Here is a 26,893-nt window from a genome sequence, read left to right as displayed (position 1 = left end):
GAATCTGGGATTCCTCCTGTATTTATATGGAGCATGATTTCAGTTTCCTCTGTTTTGTGACCTCATTTGGATAGTGGTAAAACATGGCACAGCTAACACAGTAGCTGTAGCACTAAGTCAGTCAGTTCTGAGTTTAATTACTATCTCACACAATTTCATAGAATCGTTTCAGTTGGAAGGAACCCTTACAGGCCTTCTAGTCCAACTCCCCTGCAATGAACAGGGACACCTGCAGCTCCATCAGGTGCTCAGAGCTCCCTCCAGTGTGACCCTGAATATCTCCAGGGAGGGGCACCCACCTAATCTCAGTGAAGACTGTTCCAGTGCTTCACCACCTTTATCATAAAAAAAAATTAAAAAAAAAAAACAAAACATTTTTCTTCTATTCAGTCTAAATCTCCCCTCTTCTAGTTTGAAACCATCTCACCTTGTTCTGTCATAACAGACCCTGCTAAGGACCCTAAATACCAGCAGGCACATCAGCTTCTACCACCTACGTTAGATTCCATCTCCCTTTGCTGATAGCAGGACAAAAATAGAAGTTCTATATGCATTTTAATGTACAGAAGGGAAAACAAAGATGGAGAAGGATTCAAGAACCCTGGTTAACAGGCAGGGGTGACAGAACAGGGTTGCTTTTGCTCAGCCTGGTGCTAATTCTAAACCACACCTTAAAAAAATGGACCATGTATTACACAGCTACAGCAGAATATGTCTATTAGCAGAGGAATACACAGAAGCCAAACATTCCCCTCAAACAGGCGCCATATGCTGACAGGAAGGAGCAGTGGTTTTCTAAATGCAAACAAGCATTCAAAGGATCAAAAAACCCCTTGTCTGAAACAGCCAAACAATGAGTAGAAAAAAAATGGAGAGAAGTTCCATGTCACAATTTCTTGCAAGCTCCAGCAAAAACAGTGCTTCTTATAAAAGCAAGGAATTAATTGGATAATTTTCCCTGATATCTCTATGGAGGAAATCCAGCTCAGTATTTATTGGAAGGATTTTAAGTTCTGATAGTACTTCTGCAGCAGGGAGAGTAAAGCAGGGGGGTCCAATTCCACTACACACCACAGCATATTAGGCTGCAAAAAGAAAATCTCAGTCCAATTTTTTGTCCTTTCAGAACATTATATCATCTAGGCTTCAAAGATTGGCATTGCAAATGTAAAAGAACAAAACAAAATAAACAAACAAAAACAGGCAGCTCTGTTTCTAAGCTCAACCAACATCTAAGTACCAGTTCTTTGTCTTTATTATGCATTCAAAGCCAGCTCCAGGATGTCATGCTTATAACATCACACAAGCTAAAAACAATTCTCTCGCTCTAGTTTATAGAGCAGAAATGGCTTCAGTCCCACATACAGTGTGTGGTTGTCAGGGTAAGGGTGCAGAAAATTAAGTTTCTCTAATGCAAACCTTTGCTGGTTTTGTTTTGTTTTGTTTTTTGAGGACATGCAGTATTTAAATATGCTCCTAACCCAAGGAACTGCAAATTCCAAGCCTGGATTTCTCCACAGATATCATCCCTATTGCCATAATTATCCTGCTAAACTTCAGCTTTCATTTAGCAAAAGATGTCTCCCTAAGCGCACATACAAGCAGAGATGATCTTGGAAACATAACCCAGGTGCAAACTCACGGAGTCTTAACTGAAGAGGCTGCAAACAACCTGAAACTACAGTCAAGAGGGATAAACATTCCCATTCACTTCTCTCAAGAGAATCATGCTATGTAGTAATTTGTCACGGACTTCAAGATTTCACTACAGACAGATATTTTAGCTTCCTTTCCCTTTCCTGCTCTGCCTGAACCAGCCCGCAAGTCCTTTATATTTTTCAGTTTTCTATCAGTGATGAGTCTGCTGAAATAGATACAGGAACAAAAACTGCTATGAAATGCTATGGGCTAACTAGCACTTTCTCATGAGAGTCATGAGACAGCAGGGATGAGTAAGTAGGATGACAAAGGTACAGCTCAGAAGTTAAAATCCAGAACTAGGAGATAGGCATTTTAAGCTAGCATGACCATCCTGGATAGCAGCTCTTCAGCTCACCCTGTAGGGCTTTGGTTTTATGAATGGAATGAGATTTATAGACTGACTTAGATCACAATGCCTCTTATTATCAGCAAATTTTATTTCTCGTAACCTTACTAAAGAAATCCCATTTTTCTAGGTGTCTTTCCTGTACTAAAGGTAACGCTAAAGATCTCAGTAACTGTATTACATGAACAGGCATTTGCATTCTTCCTTCTGATTCCCAAGCCAACAATGAAAACCACACACAAAGTTCAGGTGGGCACATCAGGGAACTGAGCTGTGGGTGGTCACTGTTACATTTTCATGATCTATTTTTTTCTCTTAAGCACACAACAGACACAAGTACATATAGTATCCATACAAGAGCAAAACATGAGAGAAAGAAGAAGTCCAACAAGAAAGAGGTCACTATCTGACATTTTAAAAGGGCAAATCGAAGGCAATCAACACCCAACAAAATGTTCAGTGTGGGATGAGGTGATAGCTTAGGATACACTTAGGATACAGTAATGAGGCTAACAAGTGCTGTGTGTTTTAATGTAAATTAACACAAGATAATCTCTTCACATATTTAAGTGATGCACTTCAAATTAATTAATACATATTTAATAGAAGTCTTCTTGAACAGCTGTTATTTACTTCTGGAGTTTCTACACATTAGCACTGCCTTCTTTGTTCTGCTCTGAAGTTATTCATGCTCCAAAGTACTTCAAGAACTCGGGCTGTATAAAAATTGAACACTCTTCCCAAAAGAGACAGCCTTTCTGATAACTTCATATTTTTTACATTAAACATTCAAACACTTTCTGAACAAAAGGTCAAATTCTACTTACAGCATCTGTGTGAAACAAGCAAGCAGATGCTTAATGCTGCTAGACAAATACCTTCAGCACAAAGAATGATAGAGAGATGGTGATCAATCACATTTCCAGGCTTTAAAATCAGCTTTCCTTTCCTTCTGGTCCCTACATGCTGCACTTACAGTTTATCTGCAGTAATACAGGCCCAACTCATGGCCTGTCCCCTCTCTAAGCATTACACAGTGGTGTGAAATGAAGTACTGACAGTGAAAGTATTGCCTACTAAGATACGTTATGAATATGACACAATGCACTAGGCTGTTGTCATACAAAAACCGTGTACAACATTACCTCTGAGCCATATGCAAGGTCTAAATGAAATAATTCCCACTTAACTTTTTGGTCTTTTTAAATGAAAGTCCCACATTCATAATCACTTGTGAGTTTTAGGACAAGAGTGAGTAGAAGCCAAGTCAGAAACGTGCTGGTAGCACATATTTACATACAGCAATTAATGTGACTTTCGGCAACTGCATTCAATTCCTCACATAAAATTAACAATGAACAGTAATATTGCTTGTAGTTTTCAACTGACTACGTGCAAGTGTTTACTCTGCTCACACGTTAGCCTTCCTAGCTTACGGGTTTACTGAAAATAACTTCTGAAGTTGTTAACAACAGAAAATATTTTTTAGTACAAACATCACTAAATCATCTGTGCAACAATGAAAACTGTGAAAACCCTAACAACAGTTCTTCATACAGAAAGGTGGAAGTTTGCTAATCTAAGCAAACTTAGATCTTAATAATATCAGTGATTTTGTTTAGCGTTATATTTTTCCACAATAAAGAGGGTATAAGATGGAACTCAAACAACATAGATGTTAAATGAGATCAATGACTTACCTGGTAAATACCTCAGAATATGCTGAGTGAATGAGTGTGTGGAGAAAAAAAAATTGAAAGCATTTCCACGATCCTCAGCTATTTCTGCACTGCCTATATTGGCAGCTAGGAGTGAGAGCTGGAGGTGACTGAGGATGACCTCGTCTTTTTTTTTCTTCCTTCATTTTTTTCCTTAATTTTTACTTTTTGCAAGTGGCTCGTCCACAAATGCTCCTTCTTTTATGACAAGTAGTTTTGTTGGAAGCCCAAACACTCAGCAGATTATATCGCCTGCATAAATGCGGACTCGAGAAGTAGTGCCACTGACAATAAAGACACTCCTAGAACTTCTACGCATTGAAACCTTGTCAGCATACTTGTGAGGAAAATGGAGAAAAGCAGAAGAATGCCAAGGCTGCCATAGGGTCTAAACAGTCACTTTCTAGTGGTCAGCCCACAGAAGTTATTTGTCTTGCTTTTGATGGGAGTCATGTGGGCGACACACTGCTCCAGAAAAAAAAGGAACCTGAGGAGAAGATAATCTCACGCTGTGATGTTTTGGAGTCACTATTCCAAAACAGTGATTATGAAGCTAAGATTCTGAAAATCAATTTTGCCTTTTAAAGGAGGATGTATCTTTTGTCCAGAGAAGCATGGGCACTCTACCGGCTGACAGAAGAAAACAAACATTTGTATACTTGCTTTGATATGTACGATATAACTTTCATTAGCATTGGCAGAAGCTTGATGCACAGATGTCAAGGAAAGAGAGAGATCCCAGAGGGCAAACGTAGCTCATAGTACCAAGGAATGAAAACACACGCCCACAGTTTATACGGGCATGACACAACAGGTTTCCTTTGTTGTTGTTGTTCTTAAAGAACTTCTTTGGAGCTAAAAGATCAAATTCAAGGGGAGCCTCACAGTATGCAGTTAGTCTGTCACATTTTTCCTCTATGTTTTACAGCAGAAATGAAAATCCGTGTTTACCTGTCAGTTCTGGTAGAAATGATTCCATCATAATAACACCTTGTGTGCTGGAAGGAACCTGGCAGATTTAACGTCACTAATGCTAGTCTGAAGAGGCACAAAGATGTAGGAGCTTACTGAAAAATAAGACTTCATTAAAATTTCCAATTTTTGCAAAGCATTTTGACTAAATTCCAACACTACTTAAAATGTAATTAAATATTTACATTTATTCTCTAGTAAGTATTGTAGGTAAATCAATTTCCCAATTATCTTAAATTTTTGTATGGTATACAATTACTACATTTTTGTAATAAATGCACAATTCTAATGAAAAAATAATGATCTTGAACTTTAATAGAGCCCTTCATTTGAAGAGATGAAAGTGCTGTACGTTCATCCATTCATTATGTCTTACAACCCCCCTGTGATGTAGGTACTATTATCATCATTTTACAGATGGGGAAACTGAAAGGCTAATTAACTTGTCCAATTTACAATACTGTTAGCTGTAAACTTAGGGTGTCCTATTGTATTAACATGCAAAACAAAACTCAGCTCATCCTGCAATCAGCATTTACTACTAATTCTTAAACTCCATAAGCACTTTACTTATAGGAGAGAATATGCTACACACACATTTGGAGAGCTGGTTTTGTCTTGGCGATGGCTTTGAGTGCCACAGAAATGTACAGCCTAGAAACAAAGATCAGAGCACCAGTTCGTTGTAAAGTGCTGCCACGCTCTGCAGCGAGTTACATTTAAAGTTACCAGCCATTCAAGTGCACATTTGTGCTTTAATTCTGTATGATATATCACGCTGCATTTATGTACACAAACAGGAAAATACTGCCTGCTGACAAACTCATTCTCTCAGTTTACTTATATGCTCCATAAATTTCTTCACTCGGTCAGGATCAACACCGTTCGCCCAATAACCTTCTTTCTTGAAATACGAACCAATTATTAGAGCATTTGCATCCAAGTAATTCTTCACATTCTCCAGAGTCACTCCAGACCCAATCAGCACAGGAATCTTCACAGCATGTTGAACCTCTGAAGTGGGAAAGAAAAAGTTAGGATTAATCCTCTAAGATTTAAATCCATCTGTAAAATTCTATAAAAACAACGTGCTCAAACTTACGCGGAGTTTCAGCAACAAAGGAAGGTGAGTATTAAGAGATTTGTAAGTGTGGCAACTCTTACTTCTACAGTAGTGATACAGATGCTCCAGAGGAAAAAGAAACAAACAAACAAAAAAACCTTTCATCTCTGAATAACTGTAGAGAAAAATCCCATTTTCATAGAATATCCTGAGTTGGAAGGGACCCACAAGGATTGTTGAGTCCAACATAATATTCCTGATCACATATCAGAGTGTTTCAGCACTATAGAGCGCATGAAAGCTGTGTCTTGACACTGCGTTCGTACACTTCTTTTTTTTCCCCTCTCAAGGTTGGCTGAGAGTGCAGTGCATTTCACTGCATTCCATCAAATTCATTTTCATTTTTTGTCCCTGGTAAGAAGAGATGTTGGATTCAGGAAGCTTTTACAAAGCAGGACCTAACCCATCTGCTTAACGTGTCTGTTTGCCATCGTGCTTGGAGACTCAATGTGCTCGAGGTACTACACATAAATGGAAAACAGCAATCATTTACTATTGCACTGCAGCAGCACATAGGATAGATAGCATTTTCCCTACATGTTTCTATGAAGTAATCAGAATATTGCTACAAGAATAAGATGAAATTCTTGTTTCCATTTATTATATCAGCTCAGACTTTTGCGAGTCTGGTGAGATCATTAAAAGTGGCAGAACTATTCAGTAGAGCTGTGCTCATTACAATTCTTCAGTCATCAGTTTAAATCACAATAATGGTAGTTAGACTGGTGTATATTTCTGCCAGGTTTCTGCTGAATTTATGCTATGTTGACAACTAGCAGAAGTTCTTCACTGAAGAAACAAAAAAGGCCTTATTCACAGGGAAAGGAAAATGAACATGCACTCTGCTTCTTGCTAAATTTTGGGGTCACAAAAGTAGGAAAGCAAGCACAGACAGACTACATTGATACCTCCAGCTAGCTCACCAGAACACAAAAGGTGATGCTGATATGACTTTTTTCTAGAAATGGCAATGGAATGAAAAAGACATTTTTCTGCATTCAGTATGTGCTACTGTTTTGACCACAGAAAGGTTCTCCACAGACATATAAAAGTTTATTAGAGTATCTTCTGCAGAACTCAACTCAGTACTAGCTCTGAAAAAAAAAAAAGTAAAAAATAGAAGCCCCAGTGCTAGAATTACAGGGAATCCTGCTCAATTTCTTGTTGTGAACTGACCATCCTAAGAGTCACTCAACACTGGATACTTCCTCGTTTGACTAGAAAAATGCTGTGAAGCATTATTCTGATCTTTAAAAGCATATAAATTGCTTTAATTGGAGATAATAAGCTGATGTAAGATGGCTAAAGCTTGAGGGAATTAGGGAAAGCACACGTTAAAAAATAGTTTGCTTCAAAACAGTGTTTATTTAAATAAAGTTTCATCATAAGCCTAACTTATTAATGATGCTTCTGAGAAAATTATGCATCACCTTCCTACTTCACCAAAGAAAGGGGATCAATAAAACGCTCTTGAATCTCTTTTTAGGGCTCATGCCCTACCATTTGCCCATCTAGGAACAGTAACTGTTGTTTTTTAACATAAAAGAAAAAAAACCACACAATCTCTTTTGAAAACTTTAAGCAAAGCAAGATTGCGTGTATGTGATTAAAACAATGCTAATTTCTTCATGGTTTTTATATTTTTATATCCATCCTCCTTGCAGCAACAAAATAATTTTTTTTGTTATTTATAACATTATTACTGAAGTCCTGTTCTAGAAAAAATAGAATTCTGCATGTACAGTATATCTGTGCTCTTAGAAATAGCCTACCTTATCTATGTAGTTAGCAATACACAATTAAGGTGCTACAACTGACCACAGATTCATGCAACAACTTTCCTGCATTCCCAGAGGAGCAGCATTCCAAGTCAATATTTGTTTTTAAGATGAATGCATACGGTACATAAGCAGGCAGTTGCTTGACTATTTCAAATCAGCAGAAAAAATGAAGAGACAAATAATTAAACAGAGCATGATCCCAGGGGTACGTGATGATAGCTTAGCCCTACCAGACAAAGACTTAAACAGCAGAACCCAAGACTGCTGCAAAACTAAGAAAATAACTCAGTAATGAAGCTTTCATAAGTAGCAAAGCATGCAGCTCCTGCTGTGATCCACGCATGGCACACGCAGCCCACACTCAACTCCTGTGCTGGAGATTTATTCAGGCTGTCAATGTGAAGAACAGTAATGGGAGTGCCCACTCTACAATGAGACTGGGTTATCTAATTAAACATGCTACACATATTACTTTTAAGTCATTTCCAAGCATATCAAGGCCTAAAAGTTGATGAATAGAACATGACTTGTCTACTGTCTGCGTTAATACAAATTCTAGCTTGTAAAAGAAAATAAAGCAACAGTAGTGAGATACGCTTCCGCGTGGTGACGTTCAGTCACTGTCAAAATGTCTGTAAACATAGAGCCTTGTTTAAAGGCTTCTTCAGCTTTCTTCTCACAATTATATTTTTTGATGCAAAGAGGAAGGCAGACAATTTTCTGATGTTAAAGTAACAAGAACCTGAAGTTTACAGAACTCGCACGTTTTTCTATTTCAGTGAACTGTAACTAGAGGGCACTGTGCTCTTTCTTCTGACAGAACATCTGCAGACGCCTTCAATAAAATCAAATGAAATAGTGCTTGGTTGCAGAGCACAATGAAAGCATTTGAACTATGGTGTGCACAAGTTACATGAAATAAAGGCCAAATGCTCCTAGCTTGAAAACAATGGCAAAGAGCAGCGTAAAAATAAGTACCACTGTGCTAATAACTTGCTCCACTACTCTTCTTTAACAGCTTTTTCATATGCAGTAATCACTGTACCATACACAACTCTGTGTTTATGGTAATGTTCCACTGCAACCCATTTTAGTTTTTTAATTCAAAGGACTTTGTCATTAAATTTAGGGATTATGAAAAGTACAGACCAGAGACTTGTATCTCCTGATTATCTATAGGAGGATACTGCAAAGGCAGCAGCCTCTATTTCGACCTAAACAGCCCATTAAAAAGGTGGGAGGGTGAACCAGTCACTTCTATGAACACTAAGAGATAAAGTGACAGAGCCAGCTGTTGGGCTTTGTGATATTTTCCACTAGTTGCTCAGCTGAGGCCTTTTACTTTGTACATACAGGTAGGTACCCAAGCAGCCCTTATGCAAAGGCTTTGGTCGCTTAAAACACAAGCTGGATCTGAACTAGGTACTTGAGCATTTATCCCAGTGGGAAAACCTGACAGCCTGTGGCTGGGGGCAGCAGTGCAGGCTCCTTTGGGAAGGCAGTGACAGAACTACAAACAAAACCCCCCCAAACACATTTCTCTGGCTTGACACGGACACGCTCACATTTCCCACACCCCATCACAAGTCAGTCAATTCAACACACAGACAAAGGCAAAAACACTTCTATATTACTGCACAACAAAGCCAGGAAAAAGAAGAAAAAAAACAACGTGACAAAACCTCATCTGTCTCTTGGTTCATCTTTCAAGAGTTGCTTTGCAGCAGGATGAAAGGTGCCCAACTGTATCAGCGCAGTACGGCTCATCCAGTGCTGCGTACATTCGCAAGTGCCGAATTTCACTCACATCACACCAACTTTGTACAATGTACAAGTGATTCCTTTTAAGAATACACTGACATAGATATGCCTAATTTGTCATTTCCTCATATTCCGGAGTGCTGATTTTTAAATTCTTCTCTTAACTGTTTTAAGCCACTGCTCTCCTGAGTGGCACTGCTAATGCCCAAATTCCATGACCTACATAAGCCAAACCCATGATCCATGTTCTTGCTTTCACCACAAACACACAAAATCGATGTGTGCACATCATTACTGATGACAACTCTGATTCGTTTTGTTCTTTGGGCCCAGAAAAGGAACAAGACTGTGACTGGCACACTGGTTCACATGAAAGAAAAGCAGCAGTGAGGTCTGCTTGGAGTCCTGTCTGAGAGCAGCTCGCAGGCCTGCTGGTCACCCAGTGCTCTCCAGGGCAGGAAATCAACTTATTTTAATTTAATCTGCATTAAGAGAGATAGGGTATATGGTGATACACATTGCAGGCAGCGATGGACGTTTCAGCTTTTCTCCTTTGCAGCCTAGCTTTCCGAGTGTGCTGTTCCATGAATCAATTCCAGTTTACCATACCAAACACCCAAACGAATTCAAGAGCTCAGTATTCACTACAATACTACTATTTGCTAAGGGATTTGATTTAGTGATTTAATAGTTTAGTGGGTAGGGATGGTGTTAGGAGGATGGTTGGACTAGATGATCTTATACGTCCTTTCCAACCTAATGTACCTATGAACCTACTGAACCTACAAACCACCACTTTTATTTTAACCTTGGTGACTGAAGTATAGTTATCTTTCATCTGCTCTTTGGCAAAAAGAGTTGTGTTTTAAACATATGTGAAATAAGGAAAACATTTTGACAGGTTCAACGTTCTTTTTGAATGCTGATAAGCATGTACAGTATGGATAAAGCCCTGAAAACATGGAATGATTTTAAAATTATTCCACAAGATGTTTGGGGTGCTGGTCTCTATACCAAGTATAGTGTGCTACTCAACTCCTTCTTTTGTAAAATAAAGAAGGAATTGTGATTAAATGGTTTAGACAAGATCACACTTTAAGAAGTAGAGATCATACCACTATCTTCATTCAAAAAATATTTTGCCAAAAGGTACTATCACTTAACTCTGACCAAACATGCAGTAGTTATTTCTGCATATTGATCCCTACAAGTATCACTGCAACTTGAAACAAAGATTGTTCAATAGAAGTCCAGTAGAGCTTGTGATTTGTCTGCAGAAGAAGTGATACTTGCTTTGGCTACAATTATGCAAGAATTTTAACAGTTTCAGATTAGACAAATAGACATACTGATACACGTTCACTGAGCTTAGAGTTCACCTTGACAGACTGGGTTGATTGCACTGGAACTTCAAAACACTAGACTGTATTGTGCCAGCAGAAGTAAAACCTAAGAACTACACATTCTATTTTATGTAGAGAGGTTCTGACATTCAAGCTATGAAACTAAACTGAAATTAAGTGATGAAAATTTGAATTTTCATGATAGCATGTGAACAATCAAGTTTCATGAAGACAGCCAAAACTTATGCCAATATAAACCATGAAGAACCACCGTAATGCTTACACAAAGGGCCATACTCACAGGTCAAACCATTTTTCCTTAATAAAGAGTCCACACCATTTTAAAATGACTTTGATGTTATATCTTTCTATCTACCAATGAACTCTTGTTTTTTGTCTGAAAACTTTCTAAACAGTGTTTTCCCTGCTATTACTGTTTGGAATGGTGCCATATCATAATAATCCTTTTCTTGCAGCACTTTTCATTTTCTTTCTGAAGGATATAAATCTTTTCACTGAAGAGTTGAGCACTTTCAGTTAGCTATTTTTTATTGTATCTATGAAGAAGGTTTTTCTTATACTAAGTTATTAAAATGCATCAATTTCTAAAACAAAGCCTTCATGTAATTTACTTTATTTATTTTAAGGTAATACTAAGTATCATTCAGTATTATAAGGGCTTGAAATAATTTTTGTCCCATCATACAGTTGGTTAGAAACATACCACGGACAATCCACACAGAGCCTCAATCACATCAGCTTTGCTTTATCCAATCAAACTTGGCAATGAAAGAATGTCTTTTTTTCTTTTTTTCCCCTCAAGGAACAGTAGATACAGAGATGTACGGCCAGAAGTTGACTCGGGGTTTGCTGTGTGCCCCTGGTGTGACCACTCACCTCTCAGCTCCCCAGGGTCAGCAGGCAGCCCAGTGGCCGTACCAGTCAGTACCACCCCATCAGCCAGGAAGAGCTCAGCAGCAGAGGCAGTCTCAGCCACGCTGATATCTGCAGTCAGAGCATGAGCACTGTCAACAGCAGGAACATACCCCATGGTTACTTCTGGCACGTGCATTAGTTATCTGTCTTGCTCGATGTTTATTTAGGCTGCATTTCTTTGTCTTCCCCACTTTCACAATAGCTAAATTCAGGCTTTGCAAGAGAAAGGGTAAGGGGTCTGTCTTAAAATGGGAAGTAACGTTACAATGCCAACGAGGGGAAGGACACCCAACCTTATCCATCACAGAGCCATAACTGAACACTCTATTGCTCTGGGTCTCCTTCCTCTACGGAGCAACTGCTAACTACCAAGGGTCAGTTCAAACAGCTGTGTGCTTTTTGAACGCCTGCATCTCACACACAGCTCGGACTTCAAGTGGGAGCAGTGGATGGTTCAGTCATTCATAAATCACATTCTGTTACCCAGAATGGAATTATCACCCTCCACTTCATTTCATGAAGTCCAACTCACAGAAAGTATAGCTATTACCTATAACATAATCACAGGAATCACCCAACATAGCAATTACAAACATCAGTTACCTGCAGTCTGGCTTTTCAACAGCAGCTTTTGATATATGGGTGATACACTTTGAAACCTACAGCAATAGTAATTTAATTTAAACAATTCTAAACTTCAAAAGACTTCCAGTCTTTGCTAGTTCAACACTTTGCTTTGTTTAATTGGAAATATAGAAGGAACAGCACCTATGGTAAACCCATTGTGTTGAAGAGGGATGACAGTCTGCCCCTTTCCTGGGTCAGTGTGGATGGACAACAGACTTGGAGCCCTGTTTTGTCCTACAGTACAAGGCAGAATACACTAAGTGCAGTGCTTTTCACTAGTGGTTATGGTGCAAGAGAAAGCACTCCCTTTATGTAGCTGGAGGAAGGCAGGCCTAAGTATCTAATACACTGGAAATGGGGTTCTTGATATCATCTCAGCTTTGGAATCTCCCTGAAGCAAAAACCTTTCCCTTCAAAAGCAAATCCTTTCACCTACAAAGTATAATTGAAATACCAGTCTATTGATATACAAGACAAAGGAAAGGCCACGTGATACAATCATCAATTTTTACGAAGAAGTCTAATGCAGTGTCTTTTATATGTATGCACACATATATATGAAAGAGCTTAAGTCATTAGAAAGAAACCAATCTGAAAGGACCTTAAAAGTTTAATGTTATCATAATGCACTGTTTCCTTTCCTATCTTGAAAGGTATTAAAAAAAACAAAAACCACAGATATTTAAGATCTTCCAAACATGGTAGTCTTCATGGTTACCCACCTACTACACACAAACATTTTAATTAGGTTATTTAGCATGTATAATACATAACATTTGAGCAGTTCTTCAGTAAAAAAAAAAAAGTGACATATAAATAGCTAAAAGTACTGTGTGACAGTTAAGATATCAGCAAAAAAGAAACTGGGTTCATCTGTCAAAAGTTCCTTCTGTTTGATAATCATAGCATATAATCCGTACATAGACAGCACTGATTTAAGTAGAAGAAACCAGTATTATTGGCAGCCAGGAGAAAAAAGAGAATAGCTTTCTCAAGTGCCAGAATATTATGATTTGGATCCTTTGTATGTGGAAACTGCTGCATAACTAAAAATAACCTTGGATGCTTAGCCTCCCGAAGCATAACTTCTTTAAGCGTAATAGGCATATAAGGATGTAAAATCTCACCTGACACCAGATGCGAGACATTTACAGTCTGCATTTATAAATCCTGAAGGTTAAACTACAAACTTCACAGATGCGGCAACCTGCAGCTTACAGGTGCAAATTTATTTTTAAACATATCCCCTAATAGCACTGCAAGACCTTGCTCAGACAATAAAGCTCTCCCTTTATCATTAACTTTGCTGGCATCAAGCAGATATAAAATAATCAGAAAATGGGGAAAAGCATAAGATCATTATTACATTAATATTTACATAAATATTGCTTGTGTTTACCTGTGTTTTTTTTTAATGTCAGCAAAAATCTGAATATTCTCTGCTCCAATTTGTTTTCTGTATCGTAGCAGGTTTCCTGCACAGGCGTTTATGATTCCTTCATCAGCAACATGAGAAAACACAAAACCTTCAACTCGGACAAAATCAAGACCTGAAAAAAATAAAAGAAAAAAACTAGGATTCGCTTAGCTAGACCTGAAGACTGAAGAATTAATACTAAAATATCTGTCCCTTATTTGATCTCCACACAAGGTGTTCTGCGTGCTTTAAGACTAATCAACCTTGCTCTCCCACATTTTTAAATCTTTGTACCTGTGGCACAGACTCAGCAACAGCACACCCTGCCCTGCTGCTTGCCATGATGTGCCAGCAGGCAAGAGTGAATGAAGGAGTAGAGTAGGAAGGCCAAAACATAGCTCCTTTGTCCTAACAATTCAGCTTCTCTCCACAAAGGGCATTAACTTGGGTTTCTCCCCCCTGTCTAGATACTGCATCACTGTATTACTTCCTTCTCAACATTTATCCCTCTGCTAAATATGCCCGAAATTGGACAACAGGTTGAAAAGCAACAAGGACATGGACAAAGAGATGAGAATAGCCTATGTCTTCTTTCTTCAGGAAATCTAGCAGGAAAGCACAGCCTGCAAAACATTATAAACATTGACTTTCCATCTGTATGCAACTTGTGTTTTCTGCACACTATCACATCAACAACTGACTTCTAGAGCAGGGCCAAAGGGGCAGAGAGATTACATTTTCACTTCAAATTTACAGTAAGCATCAATTCTACTTTGTCTTACCAACTCAGTCATCCATTCTTTGCATCAGAAAGCTTTTGTGGGATGGGTACTTCAGAGGAAGACTAAGAACAGAAACAACTTTGATAGACCATTTATCTACTCCAAGGTACCCTCTAAAAAGCCTTGAAATCTCTTCATGTTGACATACTAATGTCTTCAGCCACGGCACAATGAATCCACAGTTGTTTTGCAGAAAATGACAACTGTGACTCCTTTATTGTATTCCTTTCCTCTGCAGGCTTCCACAGCCTTGAAGCTTACTTCACATGCCCTTTAGGATGTGTAAAAGCTCTGCAAACACCTTATGCAGCTTTTGCTGTTGTCCCAGTTTGCTTTAGATTTCTCTTACAGGCCCTCTGAAGTTCTACTGCTTCTCCAGATTTGAGACAGCTGCACATCTAACCAGAGCTGTCGTACCGAGGAACTAAATGCACATGAGAGCAGCCTTCAGGGATGCAATTCCATCTAACAGAGAACTGTTCAGGCAATGAAGACCCCACCTTAACATATTTTAGATGTAAACAGAAAGGGTCTTTAAAAATGTATTTACCAAATGACAAGGTGCCTGTTTATTTTAAAAGCTAGATATCAGCTTCATTCCAAAAGCCCTGAAGTTGCAGAAACAGAAGCTTATGTCCGACAGAAAAGAGCCTGTATCTCTTAGCAACAGACTCCAGCTAACACGAAACATCACAGATGGTGCCAACTCAAATATAAGCTGTCCTATGCCTTGAGATTAGCAGGTGAGAAAGCATGGAATATTCTCAGGATTCAAAACCACAAATATGTCACAAGTATAATTAAAGGTGCTAGTAGGTAAGACTCAGACTTCTGCATCTAGGAATATTAGCCATAGACTATATCTAAATCATCTAAGTTTATAGTATAAATCAGACTTAAATAAGAAAAAAGTAATTCTCTAATCACAAGACAATCAATGAGCCTAGAAATATAATAAATGTTCACAGCAATCTCAGGACAAGGGCTATTCACTTACAGAAGCTCACCACTTGCACGTTTATCAGTGTTTGGTTTGTGCTTCCTTAACTTAAGAATTCGACACTTCCTGGCAAACATTAGGGTTGTCCTTAGTTTAATGGAGTTGCACACTATTCGGGTTTATGGAGGCTAACAAGACGCTGTTTTTAACCAGTTCTAGTAGGTGAAGACACCAACTCACTACTCTTCTGTTTTATGAAGTCCTAATTGGATTCCACTAATGAATTCACTAGAACTGTGAAAGTAGTATTATTTCTTACTTTCCCATTTAGCAAGTTAAAAAGTAATAGCAGTGAAATAGTTAAAAGGCATTCTCATTTCTGACTTATACAGGAACAAAAAAAGAATCTTCAAATCTCACTGGAAAACAAGAACAGGAAATTTCCAACAGATCCTATCAAACAGCTTCAAGACTGTATTGAGAAGCAGCTCATTTCACAAGTCAGAGTTCCGGGCCTAGAAAAAGCAGTGTCTCCAGCAGCACTTGCAGCACTCATCTCACCTCTGTGACAGTTCCAGTGCTTGCTGCCTTGCTCCACAGCACCTGCAGGTGCCCCCCAAATATGCATCCACCTGCTGAACTTCAGTTTAGCTATATTAGCATGGTGTCCATTGGAAAATAATATATATATATATATATAAATATAAATGAAACTCAGCATACTTTTTCAGCCAATTCTATCCTATCTACATTATCACTGTCTGCACAAAGCCAAGAATTCCTGTGGAGTATCTCTGCTGGTGGGTGGCTGCTGGAGAACGGTCTCAGACAGCAAAGCTGTATTTATAAAAGACCTGGAGATATCTGGCTACCTGGGATATCTTCTGATATGAAGCCTCGCTTAATCAGCTACCAACTGAGTCATTATCATTACTGAAGACTAATTAAGAAACAGTGACCACATGGGATTTCAATAAAATGATCCTTAAAGAAAAAGGGCATTTTCACAGTCAGCTGGAGATGGTAGAACATCAGCTTTTAAAAATTGAGTTCTGATTCTGGAAGAGTAATACAGTCTGACCTGGATACGGGGACACTGCACGGTACAGCAGGCCCTGCAGGCCGTGCCTGTCTCCATTAGCTTAATGATGGGCCAGCTCTTTCTTTCAATTGCTACTGCTACACGTTTGTAATGGGAGCACACAGAATTGCAAAAGGATAAGGAGGCCATTACTGGTGTATACCCCCAGTACTGTAAAGGCTCTGCAGCTCCTCTGCAAAGACATACACTGATGGATTGGAGCCACACAGTGTCTCACTAATGCAAGGCAAAGAGCAGATAGCAGCTGAGGGCCTTTGCATGATTTCTTTAGGCACAACAGTCCTGTCTAAGATGGCAGCTTCATAATTAACAAACTTTTGATAAAAGAAAAGCCACATAGTACAGAAGTAGGTCAACAACAGAGCACGAGTACAAGAAATCCAGTCAACAGCCCAAGCATAAATAGTGGTCTACTTAGAAAACAAGACACACTGCTAAATAAGTATGGGAAAGCTAATAAGATGTCCAGATCTGACCTGGGCTTAGTGAATGCTCCTGTGCACTGAACAATGACAATCAGTAATATTTGCTAAACATAAACAAGTAAGGGAACTTTTTTATCACTTCTACAAGCGCTCACAGGACCTGCTTGGACACATGATTCTGTTTCAACCTTAGGCAGATATAGTTAATTAAATAAGAAACTACAAACAGGAAATAATGCACCTCTATAAACCACATGGTACACATGTAAATAATTAACCAATTGAGAAAAGTAACCCTACTACACAAATTCTGCCTTGCAGTTCAGTTTCATGAAGCAGAAAAGAAAGGAGATGCACAGTCCTTGGAGGATGTCATTAAAAGCAGCTAGTAAGGTGGTGTGCCAAGAATATTCCCAAGAATAAGTGTTTGAGATTAAGATTTAAAACAAAACCAAACCCTCAGCCTTCTCATATTCTTCATCCCCTGATTTTATTATTGGGTAAGACTGAAAATAACAATAACTTATTGATACATTAGGAAAACTTAGTAATTTAATCTGTTACTATTTGGCTATCTAAAATATACGTATGAGCACAAACACGCATTGCTGATGAGTTCCTTCCAGTCTCACCATAAACTTGCTCACCTCTTCCCCCTCTGACAATACAAAATCATTACCTACACTTGAAGACGACTTACAGTTTCCCTGCACAGCTCTCTTCTGAAGTTATTTCTACCAGAGGCAGGAGTTTCCATAGGGAAAAATATGCAGAACATACTGCATATTTTAGGTATAACACCTTCAGCAAATATTTTGTAGTTGAAGCAAATGAGGATTCCTTTATTAATAGCTACCTTTAATGACTACTGAAGTGGTATCAATATAAAAGTCACTACTAGGTTGCTATAGAAAAAATACTCCAAGATTTGCTACCTACAAAGTCAGTCCTTTTACTATGGCTTTGCCTGAAGTGATTTTCTTTTCTTTTTGCTTTCCTGCTCAGTGAGCCTGAGAATCATTTTTAGAGAAGTGCAATGAAATGCATTAAACACAGGCCCTTCCTAGTTGCTGTCCTCCAGTTACAGAGCAAATAGTGCAGAACAGAAGTAGAGCTGAACAAAACCCAAGCCCTTCAGGAATTCTCTCCTTCATTAATAATTGCCGAGGAGTAAGAAAAACTCGTGGCTTATGTACTGCATCCCCTATACAGTAATCAATTTCACTCCTAAAAGGAAGCATAGCTATTACTTTTAAAAGTAAGGTGTGCAAATACAATGCATCTCAAGTATTCTACATGCATACAGTTCATGTAGAATAAACTAAAGCAAATCTGGGTTCTGTTAGCTTTTTTCGTTTAGTTTTTCACATAGGCTCCCCTGCAGAAATAGCATGCTTTGTCACTTTGTCAGACAGCCTTCAAGCACACCTTGAAAGCTTCTGATTCTAAAGCACTCAAACCAAATCCATGTGCAAAACATATCAACAAACAAAAATTGCCCAAGAAAACTGAATGCTTCTCAATGTTATTTTAACTGAAGTATCGGTTTCATACAGCACAAGCATCTTAATTTTTCATTCTCACAGAACTTTGCCCATTTAGAAAACCTGTAAAATTTACAAAATGTGCAGTCTTACTGCAGCTGTGCAACCTTACTATAGCTGTATATGCAATTTGGGTAAGTGAAGACATCAACTCTCAGTTTCTGAGGGACTTGGGAAGTACAAATGTTCCCTATTAAACCAGCCTCCATCTTTCAGTCAGGGAATGTTATATACAAAAAACTAAAATTGCTTCAGCAAAGCATAGGAACTGAAAGGTTAGCAAATCTAGGATTCTTGCAGTAATGATAAATTAATTTGTACTTAATTGCCCTGAATGCAATTTAACGTTAACTGGTTTGGGTAGCTATACACTTAAAAAAATTAATAGAAAGCCTCATTCCACTCATTCATAAAAAAGGCAGTGAAAACTTAGTTTTAATAGAAACCAGTAGCAGAAACAACATATAACTAGATGCTGAAACAGGATGCTTAACCACAGTGGGTTAAATTAATCTTCAAATACCATTTAACCGAAGTAAATAGAGTCACACCAAAGGTGGCTTTTAGACATGAGTAGGTTTAAACTAATCATTACAGTTAGACAGGTTTCACCTAGAAAGCAGCAGCAGTGGCCTTGGGAATTTTAAGCTGCCTCCTACTGAAGCACTGTATGAGTATCATCTGTTATAATCAAGCAGGCATCTTTCTCAAAATCTAATTTCTGCTTTTTCAGGGTACAGTGAGCTTTTCATGTCTCATTTTTCACGGTATCTATGTTAGTACAATGCCCAATTTGCAGAGAGTAAATGCCACAGCAAACAACAGTAATAACGGATGAGTCATTTCTATTACCTGCAGCAAGAGCCACGGCCGTGGCCTGCTGGTTGGCAGCACACAGCACCTGGACACCCAAGGTGAGGTGTGGGCAGAGCCGCCGCACCGCCGTGCCCACCGCTGTCATCGCAGCCACCACCTCGGGCCCGGGGCATGGCGTGTAGGGCCGGTCGTGCATGTTCTCCACTATCAAGCCATCCTGCAGGGATCAGAAGAAGTTGACTATTATGCTAAGTTTTGTGTTAAAAAGACACAGAAGTTTAAAGGTTTTCCTTCAAAGGGTGGATTATCTCCAGTAAATTGTGTTGATGCATATAACCACTTATAAAAGTGCTTTCATCAACAGCACGGCGTTTGCAGAGAAATCAGGAGGAGAAATAAATGTGATTTTAATTATACATTCATCAATTAGTTTTCCTTTGATCCATCCTAGGACGTGAACTATAGGCGAATGAGTTAAATCTTATACCTCATTAAAAGCACCGTGGAGTCAAACTTCAATTACCCAGATGGAATATAGGATATTGAGTATGTTCGGATAACTGATGATTTAGAGATAATCAAGGCAATTTTCAATTTGAATTAATGTCAGAAAATAAGTGTTACTTTAGAAAAAATAAAGGATTTTTGTTTGTTTGTGTGACTATTAACATGCCTGTTCCCAGGGTGCAATATTTCTCCCCATTTCAGATTCAGACTTCTTCAAAGAAATCTACTGCTATTTATTATCAACTGTGCCTCTCCCTCCACAAGAACAAACGTTTAGCAAACAATGGAGTGACAATGAAATTCTCTACTGATAGAGCTGATGCAGTTTATTGAAAATCTTTGTATATCATCTGCTGCCCTGGACATTTTCAATCATGATACTGTATATATTAGAACATCATCAACTGCAAATCATATAATTGCATTGAGGACTAATAACAAAAGTAGAAGTACAGCCCTGAAACACGTTTCAAGCCTGACATTTTGCATTTGCAGTGAGAACTTTCTATGAGGCCAAACCTTACCTGCTTCAGCTGAAAAATTCAAAAAGGTTATGGGACAAATTGATTGTACATAAAGAAAACAAGCTCTATTCTCTCTGAAGTTTAACCATTGTATGGGAACTGCTGAATCACAGCCTGAACCACTGACTGGCCACCTGAGGTGAGCACCGAGTCAGCCATGGGGCCACAGGTGGAGGTGATATACCTGCGTGAGTGGAAGGGGTGGAGCCTGGCTCCACCTCTCCCAAACCCCATTTAAGGGCTGACCACCACCAGGGAAAGATCTCTTCTTGGAGATCCCTCCCATGTGGAGTCCCCTGTGAGCCTTGTCATCCTGAAGGTGAGCTATCCTCTCATTTGTATACTGTCTATATAGAGCTACTCAAAATATGCCATCATCTATGCTATTTTTTTATTAAGTACCATCCTTGGGAGTTATTTACCCCACAACCACACAAAATCCCTAAAATGACAGCTGTGTATTTCAAAGGCATTCCAATATTCAGAATAGAAAGAACATTTAAAAAAAAATTAAAAGAAATTAAATACAAGGAGATTATTATTTTTTTTAAGTGGGCCATCAATAACAGAATCAGGAATAAGGCAGGAAAAAATAAGGTTCCTTAACAAAAATTGTAGATGCAATGTTCCCTCAATCTTTGTTGTAGTACAGAAGCCCTTTGGGCAGTGAAAGACAAGAAACTATACAAAAAACAGACAGCATTTCATGGCTGAATTACATGCTAAGCCACAGGCATCATAAATGAACACCTAGCGTGGGAGATGGGGAAGATGAAACAGACAGTAGATAATCCGTTAGAAGAGTACATGAGGAGGTGCATGAGGAGCACTCATTTGGTGCACCTGAGTACAACTGCCTTCACCAAATAACCCAACGGATAAGCATTTAAATACACAAAAGGCATGATATTAGAGCTACACAGTATTTCATGCCACTCATCAGCATATCTTAATACAGAATTCCAGTCCAAGAAACCTCAACAGGGCAGAGGAAATCAGACAGAGGAGCAGCCAGGATTGCTCCAGGGCTGCAGGCAGGGCACAACCAGTCCTGGGAAAGACCATGAGGTGCTTCTGACCAAGCAGGGAACACATGGGCATCATCTCATAGCAACGTCACAGTGACACTGAGCTTTCCATGAATTGTTGCTGATTTAACAGCTCAGTATTTGCATAAAGCAAATTATTCTATTATATTAAAATAATATTTGTTTAAAACGTAATTAGAGACTGCAGCCATATTACTGTGCGTATGACACATCTGATTGACTTCCTGTTCAACATGTGGGAGGATTCCAGCATTTTTCTCTTCAACCTTATACTTATTATATCCACTTTTCAGCAGCTCTCTTTTCATAGCTTCAAGGTCCACAGTTCCTGCAACTATTTTTGGCTTTACTTTGATAATGTTATTCTTTTAGTCCTATCTAGTAGACCTTGCTCCTTTGCATATTATGTTGTTGTTGTTTTTTAATTAAAACATATGTCCTGTAATACAGAGAGCTGAATTACAGAAGCATTAACCAAAAGCTTTTTCATATTTTTGTATAAAAACGTAACACCACAGTTTTTGGTGCTCACTGAATTTATATGCATACAGAACAGACTTGAGTGCTATCAGATAACTAATTGAAATGGTGGAAAGAAAACAGTGATGCTGAATTCAAGATCTTGGCACTTAAGCTCAGTGTCTAATTCTAGAGGAACAGCGACCAAACTTCATGCTCCAAAGTGGAATCTCCTTGGATAGCGTGAGGTAAGGCACCAGCAAAATCTTCTGAGTTTCTTTTCCACCGACTATCAGGACAACTGAAATGTTATTTTTCTATAATGTAGCCTTATTCTTAACAATCCTCAAACACTCCAGAAGTGAAAAAGTAATAGACTGCTATCTATCTGTGAAGCATCCCTTATAATGCCAGCTGCTGGAAAATAAGTCATTTAGAGTAGCTTCCTGTCCATATGCAAAACCTGTATTTGTATGTATCATATGTACAATATAACATAGAAAAACTATTTTTTTTATTCCATCTGGAAGTGATCACTTACACCTTGATCTCCTGTCTGACATAACTCCTTGCTACGGTAACTTTAACCTCAATGCTTTGCATAACAGGGAGGCTTTACCCACAGCTGCCTATGCATTATTAAAACCTTTGCAAGTGTAAAACAACTGCTCCTTCCTACAGAAGAAGCAGAAGAAAGGCTTTTTGCATTGCACTCATTGTTAGACTCAGATGCACACTGAGAATTACAGCTTCTCCCACCACCACAGTCACATACCCTCACATGAAGAAAATCAGCTTTTTAATGCATTTATTTGCTGTACCTAGACAATCACTTTAAAAACTCTACTTCTAGAACAAGAGATTACTACTTTTACTTAGGTAAGGAAGTATCTTCGTTTCTCCTGAGTACATCACAAAAGATGTCTGTGGTGGCTTGCCTGCTATTTTACTCTGCTGTAATAGATTTGGACCTCTGTAACCCAAATGGAAGCATGTCTCTATAGCAGAAAGGATAGCTTACCTCAACTGCTACTAAATACCAAACAGCTTTAACTTGATTATTCTTGCAACTACAGTGGTAATTTGGCTTGGAATAGCTCATTTTTGGACAGCTTACTGTAGAGTAGGTACTGACCATCACCTTCACAGGTACGAAGACAAAAGAATTGGGAGGATGAAAATGAATGCGCCTCCAGAAATGATACTTGAGAAAAAGAAGCAAGCCTGAAAGTTTGTGCAATAAAAAGCACTGGAATACTTGCAACACAGTGCTACGTTATATAACTAAATGTATTTCTTAAAGTAAAAACACATCTCATCTTCGAAGTCATCTACTAAAGTAGTTACAATTCAATAGTACCTAGTAAGATGAGTTACATCAGTGAAACTGGAGGGAACTTATGCTCTGTCTCCTGGCTATAAAGCAAGCTTTACTCAGGTTCACCTGTGGGAAGGAAAGTTAACTTTCACTGCATATTTTGCAAGTGCTTTTTGCTTAATCAAAAGCAGATAAAAATTGGAAGGACCATGATGTCTCATAGGGTGCTGATTCTCAAATCTTGTCTAGGGAATGTCACTGTTTAGCAACACAAGGACAAAGCATATACATTTTTAGCACAGATGGCTTCCTAGCTGAGCACTCGCTTCTTTTCATTACTGTGCTCTAATACTACAAATCTTTCATGTTTATTATGTTCAGCTGCTAATATGCCAGGCAAGTCACCTTTTTCCTGAACAAACTAGGATATACTTCCAAGTGCAATGCATACTGAGTGAGCAAGCTATACAGTACATTTCCAAATGTTAACACTGGTTCAAGTAACCAGTCAACATGCAAACACCTGGCAGTGGCAACACAGTTATCTTCTATAGGCTACCACAAGCACTTAGAAATAATGCCAGTAGAAACATTCACAGGAAAAAAAAAAACTTTTAATTCTGTGGGAAAAATGGACAGTTTAGCAGTTCAGCCTGAGTAGTCAGGCAGGAAATCAGACTCCCGTTACAAAATCAGGAGAGCTAGTCTGGAAGAGTATTGATCTTTGTGTAGAAACCAGAAAACTCTTCTTCTTTGAAAACAGGCACTTCCCAGCAATTCAGTAAGTGCTGGGAAAAATTTGACAAATGAATTGCAGTAAGCGTTTGGCAATCACAGTGATATTTGTAGAAGCTCTTCTGATTATTTTTAACCTTTATGGCATTAACAAAGGATCTGTTTTTCATACTGCTGCAACACTATCACGTATGGGCTGGCTTGGCCTGTACACTGATGTCATTATGGTTTAGACAGGAATACCCTGAATCTGTTCAAATAAGTAGAGAAATGATTGCATTCACCTCATCTGCCTAGCTGAGAGGTGGCTTTAAACTGTGAGCTGAGTAACTGTAATACAGCAGACAAAGAGGTAAACCTGGAAGAGTTAATTTATACAACTGTTGACAAGACAGTAAGATACAAAATCCAAATTAGAATTTTGTGGTAGCACCGATTTTGAAGTTTGTCTTGAGACTAATCCAACCTTGCCCACGTCATCAATGAAAATAATCACTTCTATCTTCTCTCTCACCTTTAGGCATACTTAGTGTTTCCTCTCAGCTGCTAAGGTGTCAGTGTATGGTTGGTATATAAGGGAAACCAGTTAACAATTACTAGAATATGGGCAATGGCTCTAGAGCTACACATCACTCGTGTAACCACTTCCACACAGGATGAGGAAGACTAGTGATTGCTATTCTTCTGATGTAGACTAAATCACATTCAGTCTCAAGCTGATACTGTAACTGTAAAGCCAAGACAGAATGTACCAGTACCGAATGCAGAGCAATTGTGCTCTCCCCTTCAAAAGGTATATAAAGGAAGAAAACTGATTTATTCTGTAGTTTGCAGTTGGACTACTCTATCTGGTAGATGTCTTGCGTGTGCCAAGCTTGCTTGGTGGCACTGAAGCCCATCACAAAGCTCTGTCCTTCTGCACTACTATTTACCCTTTCAACAACTTTGTTCCTAGGGCTTTCCTAATTAAGTGGTTTTCCTGACCACTGCTCAGTCCATCGCCTCCATCACGTGACTTGTATTGCATTTTGAACTCAGTCTTCTATAATTAAGGCTAAGCTCTTAAGTTCAATTTCACTCTGTCTGTAAAATGTCACTGTAATTTATGCTGCTGAAGTATAACCCATTAGAAACCTTCCCAAAGTTTTGCAGAAAACAGCAGCTCAGAACTGTGATGGCAATTCAGCAGTAGCCTCCTCTTGCCACTGGCTGAGGACAGCCGAAGCAGGCATGCCTGCTCCCAGGATGCAAGGACTGAAGTGGGTAGAAAAGGATTTAAAATAATCTTTTGGTCCTGTAATAATGCTACTGTAGTACAACACAAACTGCAGGGGAATCCTGAGGCCTGTAAGCAAGATATTCAGTGCCTATGCCTGTGCCAGGACTTCATGGAAGTTCTGTGCCATGCAGAACTAAGTAAAGCAGCTTGTTGGACTGGATGATGAACCATTTTACATCCAGGCATCTATAATGTCAGCAACAGTTCACACTGCAATCAGCTTTCCATCTACTTTTTTTTCTTTTAGTTGACTTGATTCTTTGCAATCAATAGCAATCCTATTTAAGGCACTCAAATTGCATGGTTTGAATCTAAACTTTTCCAGTTCTGCAGGGTGTGCATGATGCATAGTTCAGGTTTTGAAATTTAGAAGGCCTACTTGTGTTGAAATAAGAACTACAGGTTTAAATGTCTTCCTGAATGTGGAGGTTTCAGGTGCTGTTTGTGAATTCTAGGTCACTCAGACTCAGTTCAAAGCTCTGTCTATGCAGAAACAGCTTTGTGTAAATACTGCCACGGGAAGAAGGAAACCAGGACTTACAACTCCAGCATCCTTGTATGCTTCTGCTTCTTGACAAGCTTGATCGATGATCTGTGCCAACGGAAGAGAACTTCTTGGTGTCCCTGTAACAACAGTGCTATTTATGCCACTGCACAGGCAAATCAAAACCACAGTCAGTAACAGTTTTCAGATACGATAGTTATTAGTAATGGCATAATAAAACTGGAAAAAATGGGGCAAAATAGCTAAAAGGCTCTGCACCTCCTTGAGACATGCCCAGCAGCACCTCTTCCCTTGGCTGAGCTTTACAGACCAGCCATACCTGCCCACTCCTGAAGTCATTCGCAGACTTGAGAGAGATCTATGTGACGCTGTGCCGGCACTGCTTTCAGCTCGTCACGGCTCGGCGCGCGGCCGTGGTGAGAACCGATCCCCGCGTCGGCTCCAGCGGGCGCAGGGCCGCAGGGAGCCACGCGTCCGAGCTCCCACAGTTCCGGGCCCGCCCGGCCCGGCCTATCGCCCGCGAATCGCTTCCCCAGAGGAGCGGGGCCCTTACAGTATCCGACTCCCTCCGGCGCGCTGTGCTTGCGGTTCCCGCGGTGCCGCGCCTCCCCCGGCCCGGCCCGCGCTCACCTGGCAGCGCGCCCACGTGCACCACACCGAGCACCGCCGCCCGCAGCCGCCCGAAGAGCCGCGGCCGCGCCATGGCCGGCGTGGAGCGGAGAAGCGGGGCGGGCGGACCTCAACGGCGGGCCCGCCCCCTGACCTCCCGCGGGGACGCGCCGGGGCCGTCCCGCTCTCCTTCCCGCTCCCGTCGGCGCGTCGTTCACCTCGCTTCACCTCTCCGCCGCGGGGTCGTGCCCGGGGCCGCCCCCCTCCGCTCCGCTTCCGCCCCGGGCCGCCGGCCCCGCCTCCTCCCCCGGGGCCGCCGGAGCACCCCCACAGACCCCGCCCCGCCCGGCGCCGCCGGCCCCCGGCTTTGGGCGCGGGGCCACGTGTGCGGGCGGGCGGGAGGCGGCCCCGCGCCGCGCGTTTAAATGTCCCGCTCGGCGCGGCCCGCGCTGTGCGCAGGGACGGGAGCGGCCGCGCCGTGAGGCAGGAGGTGCCCCGCCCCGTCCCCGCGCCCCGTCGCCGTCGGGCGGGCACCGAGCACCGCACCCGCGCTCTGGCCGGGGATCACCGGGCT

The 26,893-nt window shown here is 40.1% G+C and overlaps 1 protein-coding gene across 2 annotated transcripts; it reads right to left on the bottom strand.

Moving 5' to 3' along the window:
• Nucleotides 1–4,720: 4,720 nt before the first annotated feature.
• Nucleotides 4,721–26,573, bottom strand: LOC136046590 (uncharacterized protein F13E9.13, mitochondrial-like). 2 transcript variants are annotated; one of them, XM_065733199.1, is made up of 7 exons: nt 26,341–26,573; nt 25,747–25,829; nt 19,371–19,551; nt 13,708–13,858; nt 11,643–11,770; nt 5,656–5,751; nt 4,721–4,845 (listed from the first exon to the last, which is right to left on the bottom strand). In XM_065733199.1, exons 1-7 carry the CDS (start codon nt 26,411–26,413, stop codon nt 4,799–4,801), a joined length of 759 nt encoding a protein of 252 aa, XP_065589271.1. In that variant the 5' UTR covers nt 26,414–26,573; the 3' UTR covers nt 4,721–4,798. The 2 variants fall into 2 exon arrangements, with proteins under 2 accessions (XP_065589271.1, XP_065589270.1); XM_065733198.1 differs by lacking the exon at nt 4,721–4,845 and having other exon boundaries at nt 5,457–5,751.
• Nucleotides 26,574–26,893: the final 320 nt, after the last annotated feature.

Source organism: Cyrtonyx montezumae, unplaced genomic scaffold (assembly GCF_038088225.1).
Source record: "Cyrtonyx montezumae isolate F1298 unplaced genomic scaffold, pur_monq_1.0 scaffold_17, whole genome shotgun sequence".
NCBI lineage: Eukaryota > Metazoa > Chordata > Aves > Galliformes > Odontophoridae > Cyrtonyx > Cyrtonyx montezumae.
This window is presented reverse-complemented; position numbering and strand designations above follow the sequence as displayed.

Excerpts from the sequence above, each read along its gene's own strand:
- LOC136046590 (XM_065733198.1), bottom strand. The coding sequence starts at position 26,413 with ATGGCGCGGCCGCGGCTCTTCGGGCGGCTGCGGGCGGCGGTGCTCGGT. Across the intron at positions 13,859-19,370 it reads GGCCGTGGCTCTTGCTGCAG|GTCTTGATTTTGTCCGAGTT; the intron begins GTAATAGAAATG and ends TATTTTTTTCAG. Across the intron at positions 5,752-11,642 it reads TGACCCTGGGGAGCTGAGAG|AGGTTCAACATGCTGTGAAG; the intron begins GTGAGTGGTCAC and ends TTCCCACTTCAG.